This window comes from Alligator sinensis, unplaced genomic scaffold (assembly GCF_000455745.1).
Source record: "Alligator sinensis unplaced genomic scaffold, ASM45574v1 scaffold1282_1, whole genome shotgun sequence".
In the NCBI taxonomy this organism is placed as follows: domain Eukaryota; kingdom Metazoa; phylum Chordata; order Crocodylia; family Alligatoridae; genus Alligator; species Alligator sinensis.
The window spans coordinates 87,992-101,281 of NW_005843239.1; the positions used below are offsets into that span (position 1 = coordinate 87,992).

The window sequence follows — 13,290 nt, forward strand, 5'->3', positions numbered from 1 at the left end:
GGAACGGGCTCCCAAGGGAGGTGGTGCTCTCCCCTACCCTGGGGGTCTTTGACAGGAGGTTAGATAGGCATCTGGCTGGAGTAATCTGAAACCAGAACTCTTTCCTGCCTATGCAGGGGGTTGGACTCGATGATCTATTGAGGTTCCTTCCGACCCTAACATCTATGAATCTATAAATCTATGAACTTATTTTTAAACTTAAAGTACATTTGTAAAAGCATATCCAAGCTCTATTTTCACTACAAGTACACCTTATATAAAAATAATAATAATATAATAAAAGAAAAAGAGAGAGGAAGGAAGAAAAGCTAGAAAAGAGAAAGCATCCCCAAAATGGGGCAACTACTGCAAAAGGGGCTTTTGCCATATGGAGGAGCTTCACATTTGAGGGGCGGGGCGTGGTGGTGTGGGGCAGGCAAAAAGGTTTCTTGCTACAACAGCACAGTTCAGGTATGCATTTGGCAATCCTCAAATCCCAGGACACTATGCACTTTCCTTTTCTATATCATTGGTATAGTTTCCTCTCCCTGAGGGCTGGGGGATCATCCTTGTCTGGGCACAGCCTCAGGGGTAGGAACAACTTAACTCAAAGGAAAAAAAAAACAACAACTAACTGCAGCTATGCAATGTCTTTGCCTTTCACAGCAGTTTAATGCTATATGTACAGCTTGGGGTTCTTCCCCCTTACTTGATAAGGTCCTAAATCAATTAGTCAGAAGAAGCAACATTCTTTCATGTTGAGTGGCTTGTGGCTGCTTCGTCCTTCCCCACACTGTATTATCTACTGCTGGAGAATGCCAGTGAAAACATCCTCCGGTCCGGCCATCCATCCACCCCATTCCCGGTATTTACATAGCTGGGGCTTCAGGCTAGGTTAGTGGAGTTAGCCTGCTTTCCTAGTCTGCCTTCTCTCCCCTCTGGTGTGGCCACTCCACCAGAAATAGGGTATCAGGTGTGGGGAATGCCAATCAGAAAGGACCAGAGACTGATAAAGTGGTGTTGTTGACTGATAAAGCATTCTTGTTGTTGTGTAAATCAAGATAGAAACTCAAGCAATAATTAAGAGGAACATCATGTGAATTAAACCATGCATTATTGGTTATCACTCAGAAAGTCTCAATTTTGATTGTATTACCTTGTGAAGTAAGAGGAGCTTATCAATATCTACTGAGTCAGAACATATCAATAAGGTGATTAAAATCCAGGGAAAAAAAAAACGAAGTTCCTGAAGAGTTGTTCTTGGAAGATCAAGGGAAGCACTGAGGCAAAACAAAAGTAAATCAGGAGGAGACACCTATCAAAGTCCATATGGAGAATGTCTCTTCCTGCACATAAACATGAGTCAATTGAAAAAAAAATCCTAATATTATAAAAGCTTTAGTCTGTCTGTCTGTAACACTTTATTCACACTCTGATTGGTTGTCTGAAACAAGTGCTCCGAGAGTGTTTCGGAGAGAAGGCGGTGGCAGCGTCACAGTGGAGCACCGCCATGACGGCAGGGATGGAGCGGGGCCTCTGTCCCTGCCTGCCCCTCCCCCAACAATCCATCATTCTTGATGAGCAATTTGCTAGTTTACTATAATAATTAATCAAAGGTAGACATTTCATACAGTCACGTGCCTGACACATAGGAGCCTGCTTAAAATCCATCCTTCCTTTCCTCAGGATCCTGAACTCAATCATCTCATGGTCACTGTTGCCCAGCTGCCATCCACTACTACATCCCCCAACAAGTCTTCCCTGTTTTTGAGCAGCAGGTCAAGAAGAGCATGGCCCCTAGTTAACTGCTCCAGCACTTGCACCAAGCAGTTGTCCTCAACACTCTCCAAAAACATCCTGAATTGCCTGCGCACTGCTGTGTTGCCCTCCTAGCAGAAGTCAGGGTAATTGAAGTCCCCCATGAAAACCAGGGCCAATGACCAGGAAACTTCTGCAAGCTGTTTGAAGAAAGCCTCACCCACCACTTCCTTCTGGCCTGGTGGTCTATGGCAGACAGCCACCACACATCGCCCTTGTTGCTCTCTTCTCTGATCCTAACCCAGAGACTCTCAACAGGCCTGTCTCCAGTTTCATACTGGAGCTCCGAGCAATCATACTGCCCTTTTACACACATCACATCCCCTCCCCCTTTTCTCCCCTGCCTGTCCTTCATGAGCAGCTGGTGCCCGTCCATGACCGTGCCCCAGTCATGCAAGTTCCCACCAAGCCTCTGTTATTCCAGTCATATCAGAGGTAATGAGTGTGCAAGGACTTTCTGCTCTTCCTGCTTGTTTCCCAGGCTTTGTGTATTTGTGTGCAGGCACCTGAGGTGACTAGCTGATTGCCCTTCTTTCTCAGGAAGTATGATAACACCTCCCCTGTTGCCCCCTCCTGCTTGCTCTTCCCCCACGTGCTCCACTTCCCCACTGACCTCAGGGCTTTGATCTCCACCCCCATGACCCTAGTTTAAAGCCCTCCCCACTAGGTTAGTGAGCCTGTCTGTGAAGATGCTGTTCCCTCTCTTTGTCAGATGGATCCCATCTCTTCCCAGAATTCCTTCTTTTTGGAACATCATCCTATGGTCAAAGAAGCCAAATCACTGCTGGTGACCTCAGCTGTGCATCCAGGTGTTGATCTGCAGGATGCCCCTTCTCCTGCCCAGGCCCTCTCCCTTCTGGTTACCATTAACTGGAATTTTCTATCCTGTGGTAATCTTTCATTCTTACATGTGAGTAAGTTTTCCTCTGACTGTTCCTTTTCCCCCAGGCTATATTTATTCAATTTTATTAGCTAACTTCCCAGTTTCTTTGAAGCCAGGAACATATTTTTTCATCTTCTCCTTTTCAACATGTGCAAGTCTCAACCAGAGTCCAACCTAAGCTCCCAGCTTCAGCTAAGCACAAATACCAAAATTTGGCCTGACGCCTGTGAGTCCCAACAGTAGACAGCAGCTTCCTGTGCACGATGCTGTCGCCTTCAGAGAAGCCCAGGTCGGGGCTGGGGATGGGCTGTGCCAATGCTTCTGCTTGGGACCAGCTCCTCAGGGTCCTCGCTAGAGGGTCTTGCCCCTATGCTGCCCCTCTTCTCAGGCCCTTTGCTTGGGCATTGGGGCAGCAAAGGCCGAGGGAGTGGGAATGTTTGCACTGCGCCTCATCTCTTGCAGAGTCATCACGGAGCAGGCAGCCCCTGCCCCTGGGCCTGCTGGCAGCCTGCTTGGCCCTGCTGGCCATGACCCTGACCCTGACCCTGACCCTGGGAGTCTGCTGTGAGTAGGGCCCAGCTGCATGGCAGGGAGCAGGGGGTGGGGGAGATGGGCATGGGTGCAGGTAGCATGGGGCACAGAGGGGCTGCCTGGGCAGAGGTGTGATCCGCCCCCCCCCCCACCTCCAGGGGAAGGGCAGATGGGTGAGGGGGCAGGTCCCTGAGCCAAAGAAGAGCCATAGTGACCCTGGAGATGTGCCCAGGGGTTACTTGCCGCAGGGGGTCATCTGTGCACATGCTTGTGCACATGCAAAAGCAAGCACAGGACCTACAGCAGTAGTGAAACACATCTAAGATGGCCCTGGCCAGCATACAAACCTCCAAGGACACAGGTACCCCGGAGCGGGGCAGGGTGGGGAGCGGGACACCCCCAGGGCTGGCAGTTTGGGCAAGACAGCCCTTCCCCTCCAGTGACTGCTGGGCCTAGGTCTCATGAGGGGGTTTTGGGGGCATTGCTGAGGGAGGGAACCTCAGTTAATGGCCTGGCTCACCTGGACCCTCCATCCCCTCCTTCCCCTGCTGCCCCATGGCTTGGGCACTGCCTGAATCCCTCCGTGTCCACACCAAGGCTGGGCTGTGGGCAGAGTTCAAGGCTCCTGGAAGGGCCATGTTTTTGGAGCTCCCTAGCACCCCAGCACCAGCTTGTGGCCCTGGTACCTGACAGGTGCGGGGGTGAGCTGCTGCCTGTGTCCAGACTGCAGCCTGGAGAGACCTGGGTGCTGTACCGCGGGAAGTGCCTGTTCCTCTCCAAGGAGGAGAAAGCCTGGCGGGGGGGAAGCAAAGAAGCGTATAAACAGGAATCCTCCTGGCTCCTTGCCTTTTGATACTAGGGCCACATGACTGGGCCTGGGGGACAGCAGGAAGGCAGTGATTGATGGAGGTGGACATTAGCAGTCTGTCTGGGAGTGAGATGCTGGGGGTAGGGCAGGGCAGGGTGGAGTGGGGTAGTCTTCCCTGGGGACATTTCCCTGGGGCTGGACAGAGCCAAAGCACGGAGGAGGTGGTTCCACACTGGCCACTACTTTAGCCTGTCTCTGCCACCACCGGGCCCTGGCTTCAGTGGGGGGGATCCAGCCCAGCTTTCTAGCTCACTGAGATGCGGGTTTGTTGCGGGTAGGTCTTGCTTGACCAATCTCATTTCCTTCTGCGACCAGGTGACCTATCACCTGGACAAGGGAGAAGAGATTGATGTCATATATCTTGACTTCAAAAAAGCCTTCGATCTGGTGTCCCATGATCGCCTCTTGGAGAAACTGGCCAATTGTCGCCTTGGGTCCTCCACGATCCACTGGCTGGAAAATTGGCTCCGGGGTCGGACCCAGAGGGTAGTAATCGATGGAAGTCACTCATCGTGGTGTCCTGTGACCAGTGGGGTCCCCCAAGGCTCTGTCCTTGGACCCATACTGTTCAACATCTTCATTAATGATGTGGACACTGGAGTCAGAAGCGATCAGAACTGGCCAAGTTCGCCGATGACACCAACCTTTGGGGCAAAGCATCCACACCAGAAGACAGGCAGGTTATCCAGGCTGACCTGGACAGGCTCAGCAAGTGGGCGGACGAGAATCTGATGGTGTTCAACGCCAATAAATGCAAGGTGCTCCACCTTGGGGAAAAAAACCCGCAGCATCCTTATAGGCTCGGCAGTGCTATGTTGGCTAGCACTATGGAAGATCTCAAGCAAATCCCGGGAGATCATTCTCCCCTTGTACTCGGCCTTAGTGAGGCCGCAGCTGGAGTACTGCGTCCAGTTTTGGGCTCCACAATTCAAAAAGGATGTGGAGAAGCTTGAGAGAGTGCAGAGAAGAGCCACGCGCATGATCAGGGGTCAGGGAAGCAGACCCTACGATGACAGGCTGAGAGCCCTGGGGCTCTTTAGCCTGGAAAAGCGCAGGCTCAGGGGTGATCTGGTGGCCACCTACAAGTTTATCAGGGGTGACCACCAGCATCTGGGGGAACGTTTGTTCACCAGAGCGCCCCAAGGGATGACGAGGTCGAATGGTCATAAACTACTACAAGATCGTTTCCGGCTGGACATAAGGAAGAATTTCTTTACTGTCCAAGCCCCCAAGGTCTGGAACAGCCTGCCACCGGAGGTGGTTCAAGCGCCTTCATTGAACACCTTCAAGAGCAAACTGAATGCTCATCTTGCTGGGATCTTATGACCCCAGCTGACTTCCTGCCTGTTGGGCAGGGGGCTGGACTCGATGATCTTCTGAGGTCCCTTCCAGCCCTGATGTCTATGAAATCTATGAAATCTGCACTGTGCTTGCATCCTCCAGGGTGTTCACAGCCCTTCCCAGCATCGTGTCATCCATAACTTACTCCTGAAGCTTTCTGTGCCAGTGTCCAGATGTGAATGGACATGATGAGCAGCCCCAGGCCCAGGACAGACCCCTGTGTGGCTCTGTTCAAAGCCTTCTGCCAGCCTGACATAGACCTGGTCAGTACTACTGACCCCTTTGCTGGCGGTGAAGGAGCCAGTTGTCTGCCCACCCTGTAGTAGCTTTGTGCAGACCACGCTTCTCCCCTTGATTTATGTGGAGGCCATGCAGGACCTTGTCCAAAGCCTTGCTGAAGTGAAGACACACGACACCCACAGCAGGCCCTTCATCCACCCCTGCACTTACTCTGTCATAGCAGGAGATCAAGCTTGTTGGACACAATTTGTTCATAGTAAACCCACGCTGGCTGCTGGGAACCAGCCTTTCTTCCTCCACATGCTTGCACATGGCCTTCCTTAGCATCTGCACCTCTAACTTCCTGGTGATCAAGGTGAGGGTGATGGGTCTATAATTCCCAGGTCCCCTCTTGTCTTTTCCAGAGAAGGGCTCCACATTGCCCTTGTCCTGTCCTCTGGACCCCACTTGTATCCCACAACTTTATCAGTGTCATTACCAAGGGCTCCAAGGTCCCCTTTGCCCACCCCTTCCATGCCCTGGGGTGCAGTTCCTGAGGTCCTGTTGACCTGAGTTCACACAGACCCATCCAATGCTGTCTAGGAAGGGGCTGGTGGGGCGATCTCTCATTGTGAACCAAGTCTGTGGTTGGGAGAGAGGCCAGAAGAGCTTTAGGGTCCAAAGGGCCCTTTCTGTGGGCTGGAGCAGTACCAGCTGGATCCTACCTGCCTCCTCTGCCTGGTGGGTCGTGGTCCATCCAGAGGGGACCTTGGAGACCTGTGGGGTCTCATGCATGCTGGTGGTGAGGCACAGAGCTGCCCACAGTGCAGATGGCTCTTTTTTGCAGGACTGCTGGAGCAAGCACAGGAAATGTCGGGGAATCAGTGAGAAGCAGAAGTGGCCTTGATCACAGACGGAGGTGGCCCAGTCTCAGTCCTGAAGACAACAGAGACCAGGTCAACCACAATGTACTATAGGGGGAAGAGGAAGTCACTAGGGATTTTTTACTGACTCTGTCCCCAGGCAAGAACTAGGTAGAAGTTTTCAAACTGACAAAGGGAAGTTCTTTCCCCCGCATTGGGTCATTAATGTGTGGGACTCATGGCCACTAGATGTGGTGAGAGCTGAGAGTGCAGCCAGACTCACCAGGGGACTGGACGTGTCCTTGGAGGAAAAGTGCACCAGTTGCTATTGAGGAGGAGAGTGAGGGGCATGTCCTTTGAATCAGGGCTTCATAGACCTTCAGTGCTGGAGGCTACAAGGGAGAAAGGAACTGGGGAAAACCCTGCTCAGAAACGGTCACTCTCCTTCTAGCCTCTGCTCCCTGCTGCTGTGTGAGAAAGGAGATGGGGCAAGAAAGACGTGGGGTCTGACCCAGTCCGTGGCAGCTCTTCTCTGCTTACAGTCTTCTGAGGCTGGGAGGAGACTCTTACAAAAAGAGCTATAAAGTACTCTGAGATCCTGCATGGTGCTGATCCCTATGTCTGGCCAGAGGATTTGGCTCCAGTGACCCATGGCAGGGGAAGGGGATGTAGACACTAGACCAGCAGAAGGAGAAGCATGGGGACTGCATAAAGGAAGCTAAAAATGTGGTAACATCCATGGCTGGCGGGGCTAGACACTGGCAGAAGGGATGGGCCCTGTGCTCTCCCACACTCCCAAAGTGGGCTTAGAAACTGGTGCGGGTTGGGGAAAGAGCTCCCAGGGGCTAGAAAGCCTGGCTGCAGCGAGCAGCTGATGGTGTCCAGCTGTGGAGGGAAGGGAAGATCTAGATATTTGAACACAGTCCTGGCCCCTGGGGACACGGTCTCTGCAGCACAGCATGCTTTGGTCCCACAGGCCTGGGGACAAGGCACAGGGGGTACAAGCTGGTGCTGGGTGTTATTGGGTTGGGACTGGCTCCTGGAGTTGTTCTCTCTGGCATGGGGGCTGGCACAAGCCATGCCAGGGAAGGTCTGCCTGGCCTGGCTACCTCTGTCACCAGCCCAGCTGAGATGGCTCTCGATGGCAGGGCAGGGGTAGGGCCTGCAAGGAGTTTTTGGACACAAGATGGTTGTGCATGGAGGGCCCTGACATGGACATGGAGACCCCATCATTGCAGCCTGTGTGCTGCTGACAAGGTACATGCCCAGCCAAGGTGTGACGCTGGCTGTCTGCTTCACAGATTGTTGCTGCTGGGTCTTGCTCTCTGGGAGGAGAAAGCCCATCAGACTGAGCCGACTGGCGCGGTCCGGGGCTGGAGTCAGCAGAGGGGTTGCAGGAAGAGCTGCGCTCTGGAGCTCAGGTCTTGCTGCCCAAGGGGCTGTGGGCTCACCCTGATATCCAGGGAAGCCCCAGCCCTGCCAGCAGCTTCCCGGGCCTGGGGTGACTGAGCATGGCCTCCCAGATGCTCTTGGCACCCTGACCTTCCCTTCCAGCCCCCGCCAGGCATGTCTGTACCAGGGAGGGCAGGGCCATGGACCCTCATCCAGCCTACTTTGGCCACCCCCGCCTGTGGTCAAGACTGCTTCTGCTTTTCACTGATTCTCCAACACTTCCTGTGCTTGCTCCAGCAGTCCTGCACGGAGGAGCCATCTGCACCGTGAGCAGCTCTGTGCCTCACCGCCGGCATGTATGAGACCCTACAGTTCTCCAAGGTCCCCTCTGGAAGGGCTGCGACCCACCAGGCAGAGGAGGCAGGTAGGATCCAGCTCCCCTCCCCACGCAGACCTGGCCCAGCCCCACACCCTGACCAGCCCCTGTGTCTGCAGCCCCTGCAGCCCCAGGCAAGGCCGACGGCACCTACGAGAACCCCCACCTGAGCACGGTGGCTGAGGGGCTGGCGGGGTCCTGGACCCAGCAGTGCAGAGGTGAGTGCAAAGCCAGCAGGAGCCTGAAGCAGAGCTTGCAGCCCACTCACATGGGAGAAGATCAACAGTGCTGGGAGAAGTTCATGGGGGAGCACAGACAGGCAGCTCTGGCTGTGTAGGGAGAGGTCTGAGGGGTGGACTCTGCTTGTTGTGCCCAAGATACAAGGCAGAGCGGGGGTGTGGCTGCATCAGGCTCTAGGGCTTTGCTGGAGGACACATGGACCAGGAAGGGATTTTCCCATTGCCTCTGAGGGAGGCTTAAAAATGGGCTGCAGCTCAGGCTGGTGCTGAGGACGGGGCTGTGCAGATGCTGCTGCTGGGACCAGCCCCGCAGGGTCCTGGCTAGAGGGTCTTGCCCCTGCACTCAGGCTCAGCCCGAGGCTGCGCTGGGGCGGGTTTGGAGAGAGGATCTTGTTCCTCCCCAGCCCCTCCCTGCCCTTGCAGAGCCACTTGCTGGCAGTGCTGGGGTGGGAGGGGCTTGGCACGGGGACAGTGTGGGCTGTGGGTGCTGGTCCCACGGTACCTCATCTCTTGCAGAGCCCCGGCGGAGTGTGTGGCCCCTGCCCCTGGGCCTGCTGGCAGGCTTCCTGGCCCTGCCGGCACACCCCATGTGAATGGGGGCCCCCCCAGGGGGGACGGGGGGCGGGGGGGGGGGGGGGGGCAAGGGATGTGGGTAGTGGTGTGGGACACTTGGGCTGCCTGGGCCTGGGGGGAAGGGCTTGAACCCACACAGAAGCAGGGGAGCTGGGGGGAGGGAACAGGTCCCCAAGCCATGGAGAAGTCCCCAGGGGTGACCTGCACCAGTGCTTGTCTGTGGAGACCCAGTGCCCTTGGGATGGGGCCATGCAGAGGGGCCCTGGCTTGCACCCTGGTGTGCAGCTGGCTCCAGTGCCCACCTGCCTGCAGGTGCCTGCCAAGCTCCTGCCAACCCACGCACCAAGGCATGGCTGCAGTGCCAAGCTGGGGGTGCCAGGTCCTGCCCTGGCACTGACAGCCCCACTCCTGCAGACTGGCAGAAGGAGCAGCTGCTGGGACTGGCAGATGTGGCATTGGTGCAGGCTCAGGAGCAACTGCAGCCAGCCCGAGAGGAGCTGGTGCAGGCACGACAGGAGTGGAACCGCAGCCAGGAGGAGCTGCAGGAAGCCAAAGCGGATCTGCTGTTGTCACAGGGGAAGATCCAGGACCTGCAGCAGCAGCTGAACACAGCTGTGGGAGTGCTGGCCACCGCACGGCCCTCCCAGGTCAGAGGTATCTGAGGGCAGGGCAGGGAGGGAAGCAGGGCACCCCTAGACCTTGCAGTTGAGGCAGGACAGCCCTTCCTCCTCCCCATGGGGAGTGGGCAGGGGCATTGCTGTGGGAGGGAAACCTGGCATCCTGGCCTGGCTTCCTTGGACCTTCCATTCTCCTCGTGGCCTGGGCACTGCCTGGTTCCCATTGTGACCCTCCCAGGGCTGGGCTGTGGGCAGGGCTGACAGCTTCTGGGAGGATGCACACCCCTGGGGCTCCGTAGCACCCCCAGCAGCAGCCTGTGGCTCTGGCACTGGCTCTGGCAGGGGCGCAGGTGTCAGCGGCTTCCTGTGCCCAGACTGCTGCCCGGAGACTTGGGTGCTGTATCGTGGGAAGTGCCTGTTCATCTCCAAGGAGGAGAAGGCCTGGGAACAAAGCAAAGGCGAGTGTGAACGACAGTCCTCCCAACTCCTCATCCCCCGGGACTGGGACCACACGACAATGCCGGTATGGGGCCAAGGGGTCTGGGGTGCAGCAGGAAGGCAGTTCCTGGTGGAGGTGGGGATCAGAAAACCTGCCTGGGGGTGAGATGCTGGGGGCAGGGCAGGGCAGGACAGGCTCCCTGGGGGCATTTCAAGGGGGCTGGGCAGAAGCAATTCTGCAGAGGGGTTGGTGCTGTGCTGGCTGTCATGTTGGCTCATCTCTGTTGCCTCTGGTCCCCAGCTGCAGTGGGACCTGCAAGGGGCTGCGCCAGGAGCAGCTGGAGCTGATGCTGGTGCCCTCAATGTGTGAAGCCACCCCGGGGGGGGGGACTTGTGGGAGCTGTGGGGGCTGTTGGCACTGACAGCCCTGCTCCCTTGTTCCCCTCCTGCTTCCCATCCATGGGGAGGTCCCATGGCCCCAGCTGCCCCATGTCCTCCAGCTCTGGGCCAGGTCTGGGGCTGTTTCCAAATGGTTGCTCCCTCCCTAGAGCTTCCTCACAAATGTGGATACCTCGTACTGGATTGGTCTGCGGCAATATGGGGACAGCCGCGGCTGGAGGTGGATCGATGGGACTCTGCACCCAGAGTGAGCTGCGCTCCGGTTCCTTGGCATGGGAGCCCCATTCAGCTCCTGTCACGCTGTTGTGTGGGGAGGGGGGTCAGGGCAGGGGCTGCACTCAGTGGGAGGACAGGATCTGTGCAGTGTGGGCAGAGGAGGCTTCCAGGAGCCTTGATCCCAGGCTGTGCCTGTGCCAGGAGCTGCCTGTATGGACTGGGCTTGGCTCTGGCAGCCCTGCTGTGGCCTGGCTATGATCAAGGGGCTGCTCAATGGCCCCATGGGCTGGGGGAGTGGGGTCAGACCCAGGCAGGGCGCTGCATGGGTCAGGCAGGCTGGAATGGGGCCTGAGCTGTGGCTGCAGTAAGATGGGTGGGGACTTGCAGGGGCTGGGATGGTCTGGGGTCCTTACCTGGCCTCTTTCTTTGAAGAGGTGAGAAACTTCAAGGTTATGGTTCTTATGGAGCAATTAAAGGGGGCAGGATAGAGAGAACAGGCTGGTATGGTGATAAATGCCGCTGGATATGTGAGAAGCTGGATGGCTGCCCCATGTGAACTTCAGAGACCATCCCCAGAGTATGAAGATAGAAGGATATGTCGGTACGACAGCGTGTGCCAGTGCTGGGCGTCTTTGCTGCACCCTTTTGCCCAGGGACTCCTGTGCCCTTCTCCTCCCCTGTCCCCTGCCTCTCAGCAGCCCAAGGTCACCTTGCCCTTTGCCTTACAGCTCCTGCTGCTCCAGCATGACTGCACCTTGCACGCTTCCCTCAGTGTTTCCAGGACTCAGCATTTCCTGCTCTCCTGGCCTGGCCCTGCCTGGATGCCCTTGCCCAGCCACCTCCAACACCTTCATCCTGCCCGTCCCACAGCCCAGACACAGGTGGGCTTCTTCACGCATCTGCAGCACACTGCAGACTCCTCTCGAGTCTGGAATCTCCCAAGATGACCAGGTCCTTCTCCATAGCACTGCCTCCAGCCGTGACTTGTCCACTCTGTGCCTGTCTTCATGATCCTTCCTCCTGAGGACAGTGCGGTGCACTTGTCCACACTCAGTTGCATCCTGTCAGCTCCAGCCCAGGTTTCCAGTCTTTTGAGATGCATCTGCACTGCGCTTGCACCCTCCAGTGTGTTCACAGCCCTTCCCAGCATTGTGTCATCTGCAACTTGCTCCAGAAGCTTTCTGTGCCAGCGTCCAGAGCATGAATGGACACGTTAAGCAGCCCCAGGGTCCTCTTGGGCTCTGCTCAAAGTCTTCTGCCATCCGGACACGGGCCCAGTCAGAATGACTGACTCTTTCACTGGCGGATGTGGAGCCAGTTGTCTTCCCACTGTATAGTAGGTTTGTGCAGTCTATGCATCTCCAGTTGATTTAGAAGGAGGTCATGCAGGACTTAGTCCAAAGCCTTGCTGAAGTGCAGAGACATGACCCCCATGACAAGCCCTTTGTCTGCCCCTGCATTGCAGTTACTCTGTCATAGCAAGAGATCAATTTTGTTGAACATGATTTGTTTGCAGTAAGCCTATGCTGGCTGTTCGGGACCAGTGTTTGTTCCTCCACGTGCTTGCAAACTGCTTTCCTTAGTATCTGCTCTGGTAATCTCCTGGGGATTGAGGTGAGGGTGACTGTTTCCTTTTGGTTGCTCTTGTGGTTTGGAGTGAGATTAAGTGATTAATGAGACCATTCCAGGCATTACTCGATAGCTGCATTAGCATACACAATAGCAAGGACTTACTGGTACTAATGAAGACAATTCTTATGCAACCTTGGGACCAGGAAGAGCAGGTCTGCTACCCAGGTCTCTCTGCTTCCTGGGGACTCTCATTGAGTTTTGTTTTTTTTCTTCTGAGCTTCAGGAAACGTCAATTTGTCACTTGCCCCAGGTCCAATATTTATGGGTGGTTAATTTGACATGCTAATAATTGATCTCTGATAGGTTTATTTAAATGTCTTTGTTTCACTGGGAGTTTTGGAATTGGATGGAAGCAGATTTCAGTGGTCCTGAGAAAGGTGTCAAGGGGTCAATTTAGCTAAGGCTCCTTATTTTTAGGTGTCTGACCCTGGTCTGTCAATCATCTGATAATCTTTACTGCAATCAAGATCATATTCATTAATTGAAATATATATTTTTTGTGATAGCAGAAGGACAGATTTCTTATCTCTTTTATGGCTTGCCTTTTGGCCCTTGCTCAAATACCAACTAACTGTTGGCACTTGTACACGTCACGGTTGTCATGATGTACACATAACAAAAATGTCATTTCTGTGGCTTACTAGCATCACACATTACATGTGTGGGGGCTTTGGATGAGTTTGCATAGTTGCAAACTAAACTACATCTGGATTGCAGCTGTCAGACCTCCAGCCATTAACTCAGGGAACCATTGGATTGAGCTGGGTACTGCCTCTGAGCCCCATGCCATAATGTGATGGAAAAATTGAAATGGTGAGTTTCAATTAAAAACCCACCATTCCAATCTAGGAGGCATAGAATAAAACCCCTGTCATGTGTACAAGCACTGTGTGGCCTGAAAGGGTG

General features: G+C 55.0%; 1 protein-coding gene across 1 annotated transcript; it reads left to right on the forward strand.

Annotated features, from left to right (window-relative positions):
• The first annotated feature begins 8,189 nt into the window (after positions 1-8,189).
• Positions 8,190-13,275, forward strand: LOC102368664 (C-type lectin domain family 4 member M-like). The gene is made up of 9 exons (XM_025194543.1): positions 8,190-8,318; positions 8,390-8,488; positions 9,026-9,098; positions 9,314-9,333; positions 9,497-9,736; positions 10,074-10,222; positions 10,686-10,783; positions 11,185-11,353; positions 11,481-13,275. The coding sequence occupies exons 1-8, from the start codon at positions 8,249-8,251 to the stop codon at positions 11,306-11,308; spliced, it is 873 nt and encodes a 290-aa protein (XP_025050328.1). The 5' UTR covers positions 8,190-8,248; the 3' UTR covers positions 11,309-11,353; positions 11,481-13,275.
• The last annotated feature ends 15 nt before the right edge of the window (positions 13,276-13,290 follow it).

Bases quoted from the DNA above. Each gene is read 5' to 3' on its own strand.
- LOC102368664 (XM_025194543.1), top strand. From the start codon at position 8,249: ATGTATGAGACCCTACAGTTCTCCAAGGTCCCCTCTGGAAGGGCTGCG. The intron at 8,319-8,389 runs GTAGGATCCAGC...CTGTGTCTGCAG, and splicing joins CCACCAGGCAGAGGAGGCAG to CCCCTGCAGCCCCAGGCAAG. The intron at 9,099-9,313 runs GTGAATGGGGGC...GTGGAGACCCAG, and splicing joins GCCCTGCCGGCACACCCCAT to TGCCCTTGGGATGGGGCCAT.